The 3,312-nt window shown below is 60.2% G+C and overlaps 1 protein-coding gene across 1 annotated transcript in view; it reads left to right on the top strand.

The window, feature by feature from the left end:
* The window catches only part of UROD (uroporphyrinogen decarboxylase), a gene marked incomplete at its 5' end in the record, with an annotated part of 2,505 nt that extends 540 nt beyond the window's left edge, over positions 1–1,965 (top strand). The window contains 6 exons of the mRNA XM_010077332.1: positions 1–248; positions 520–681; positions 797–934; positions 1,078–1,178; positions 1,441–1,507; positions 1,690–1,965. The exon at positions 1–248 is cut by the window's left edge and continues 4 nt beyond it. Of these exons, the coding sequence (XP_010075634.1) occupies positions 1–248; positions 520–681; positions 797–934; positions 1,078–1,178; positions 1,441–1,507; positions 1,690–1,854 (881 nt within the window). The remainder of the gene's footprint in view (positions 249–519; positions 682–796; positions 935–1,077; positions 1,179–1,440; positions 1,508–1,689) is intronic.
* Positions 1,966–3,312: the final 1,347 nt, after the last annotated feature.

Genomic DNA, 3,312 nt, shown 5'->3' with positions numbered 1-3,312 from the left:
AACGGGGCTGGGTTTGGGACTACTCCATCCCTGGTTCTTCCATTCTTCCCTGTCCCCAGGCGCTGGGCATGGAGGTTGTCATGGTCCCCGGCAAAGGACCAACGTTCACAGAGCCCCTGAAGGAGGTGGAGGATCTGCTGAAACTGCGACAGAAGGTGGACGTGACTGCGGAGCTGGGTTATGTCTTCCAGGCCATCACGCTGACGCGACACAGCCTGGAGGGCAAGGTCCCCCTTTCTGGGGCGCCTGTAAGTGATGTGGCTCCTCCATGTGGGATTCCCAGCTGGGCTTCTCTTCTCTTTCTTCTGGGGTGACACCAGCTGTGATGCCCCCAGAGCTGTGGGTGCTGTAGGGGTGCATAACTGGGGGACATTCAATGCAGGAGCAGCTGTGCCCCAGGCTCTGGGTTGCTCACAGGTCCCACCTTCAGCACTGGGACTGGCCCCTCACATTCTATGATTCTATGATCTTCTTCCATCTCCCATCACCCTCCTCACTCCCGTCCTCTCCTTCCCGCAGTGGACGCTCATGTCCTACATGATTGAAGGTGGCGGCTCCACTACAATGGCTAAGGCCAAGAGCTGGCTCTACCGTCACCCCGAGGCAAGCCACCGACTGCTGCGGCTGCTGGCTGATGTTGTCACTGACTCCCTGGTGGGGCAGGTGGCTGCTGGAGCGCAGGTGTGTCCTAGAGCATGGGGACAGGGCCTGGCAGGAGGGCGGGGGCTAGGGACAGGGCACAGAGGGGATGAGGAGGGCCTGAGGTGCAGCTCTCCCAGCCCCATGAACCCGGCAGGCGCTCCAGCTGTTTGAGTCCCATGCGGGGCACCTGGGCCCGGAGCAGTTTGAGGACTTCGCCCTGCCTTACATCCGAGACATTGCCCGGGCTGTCAAGAGCAAACTGAAGGAGGAGGCGTTGCCGCTGGTGCCCATGGTGAGTCAGGGCTGCCTGGGTTGACCCCAGCACCTGGGGCCTGCTGGAGAGCGGTGCATTCTCTGGTACCTGCCTCCTCAGTCTAGTCTGTGGAAAGGGGCCTGACCCATAGCAGAGTTACTGCCTGTCTGCTCCCTCCCCAGATCATCTTTGCGAAAGACGCTCACTATGCACTGCGCGAGTTGGCCCATGCCGGGTACGAGGTGGTTGGACTCGACTGGACCATCCGGCCCCAGGATGCTCGGTAAGAGTCTGGCGCAGTGCTCATGTACCCAGGCAGCACCCCAAGCCAGGTCCCGTGACCCCTTCCTCTGCCCTGAGCCGTCCCAGGCCTGGAGATTTCTGCTCCAGAGGTGGGGACAGTTGGGCCCCCATGCTACATGGAGCTTGCAGCAACCAAGGACTGCAGTGAGGGGTCCCACGTGCCCTGTGGTGGGGGCTGCAGGCACCTGGCTGCCCCTCGCCTGTGCACCACACACAACTCACCTGCTTCCTCCCTGCTGCAGTGCACAGACAGGGAAGGACGTCACCCTGCAAGGGAACCTGGATCCCTGTGCTCTTTATGCACCCAAGGTGAGCCATTGCCATTGCCAGCAATGAGGGCTGGTTCCAGCCTGTGTTAAAGCCTCCTGCCTCAGTTTCCCCTCCTGCAGTGCTGGGTTGTGTTCCAGCAGTCCCGCAGGCTGGCTGGGGCCTGGTGGGGGTGGAGTACCCTGGCTGGATGGGGCTGACACGATTTCCCACCGTGCCTACAGGAGAAGATTGGTGAGCTGGTGAAGAAGATGCTGGAGGGTTTTGGGACCCAACGCTACATCGCCAATCTGGGCCATGGCCTCTACCCCGACATGAGCCCTGAGCACGTGGGTGCCTTCGTGGAGGCTGTGCATGCTCATTCCCGCCACATCAACAAGCACAGCTGAGCGTGGGGATCTGGGGACAGGACTCTGGTTTGGGCAGTCACCCCAAGTAGTATGTTGTCACAAGGCTTGCTCCAGGCTGGGCTGCAGCATTAAACCAGCACCTTCTCCACAGCAGCCGTGCGGCTCTGGCTGGGGGGACGGGGAACTGGGTGGCCCTGGAGGACATGGGCAGTGATGGCAGCCTGGCATTGGGGCACGTGAGGTCAGGGCAGGGGGTGACCCTGAGCCCTGTCCTGCACGCCAGACTGGGAAAACGGGGATGCCAGCCAAGTGCGGGGGGATGCCTTGCCCTTCCAGGCTGCACAGTGGTGTGCCAAGGGCTTGAGAGAGAGGATGTGAGCCCAGAGCACCATAGGCATCTCCTGGCACTAGGGATGTGCTCAGCTGTGTGAGGGCAGAGGGGCTGCCCGAGGCTGTCACGGTCACAGCCTAGGAGCTGGGGCCTCGCAGCCCACTGCTGCGGTGGGGGGGGGTGGGAGTCAGTGTGAGCCATGCCACAGTCCTGCTCAGGTGGAAACAGGCAACCTGACATTGACCAAGGGCACTCCGGAGCAGGTGGAAGACCCAGCAGAACTCACCTGTGTGACAGCCAGACACATAGCAGGAGCTCTCGAGACACTAGCACCACCAGCATGCTGCCACACTGGCTGCGATGGCAGCAGAGACACAGCGATCCTAGCACCGCCATCACCCTCCTCTGGCTCCCAGAGTCTCTTTGGGACCATCCCACTGGTCCTGGAGATCTCTCCCCCACACATGCCTCCCCATCTCCGCTGATCCTGGGGGCCGAGCCTGTCTGGGGTTCAGCAAACCCTGCAGAAAGCAGCCCAACATGCCAGCAGCACCCAGGAACCCTTGGTTTTTACTCTGTGCCACCCCATGGCGCACTGCAGCACTCACTGTGGTCCAGGCTGGCTATAGGATGGATCAAGGCATGGGTGCCAACACTGCTCCAGCCAGCATGGACAGGGCAGTGCCACCAGAGCATGGCAGGGAATTGCACCCTGAAGCAGCCAGGATGCCTTGCTGCTGCTCTGTCCCCCTCCCTGCGGTGCAGGAGTTGGGTACCACAGGGGTTGCAATGCCACCTCCTCCCTGGGGCTCTGCCCTGCTTGCATTGCCCACAACGCCAGGCTGCCCAGCAAGACACCTCCAACTTCAGAGAAAGGCAGTAGAGATGCAGGCAGTAATGTTCATCCCTTTTATTATTAAACATCAGATGAAGAGGTCGCACACACACATACACACACGCACGCAAAAAAAAAAGGGGGGAAAAAAAAAAAGAAACAGACTGGTTGAAGACCGCTATTTTGGTGGTGACAGAGATCGATTACAATTGGTTTCCTGGCCGGAGCGCGGACACAAGAGTCACTTGCCAAAAAATTAAAAGTAAAACCAGACAGCAGATAACTAGCCCACGTTCTCTAACTACAAGTCACCGTCCAGACCAGCCCCAGC

The sequence above is a fragment of the Pterocles gutturalis genome, unplaced genomic scaffold (assembly GCF_000699245.1).
Source record: "Pterocles gutturalis isolate BGI_N339 unplaced genomic scaffold, ASM69924v1 scaffold36328, whole genome shotgun sequence".
Lineage (NCBI taxonomy): Eukaryota > Metazoa > Chordata > Aves > Pterocliformes > Pteroclidae > Pterocles > Pterocles gutturalis.
Note: the sequence above shows the minus strand (reverse complement) of the source record. Positions and strands in the feature narration are given on the sequence as shown.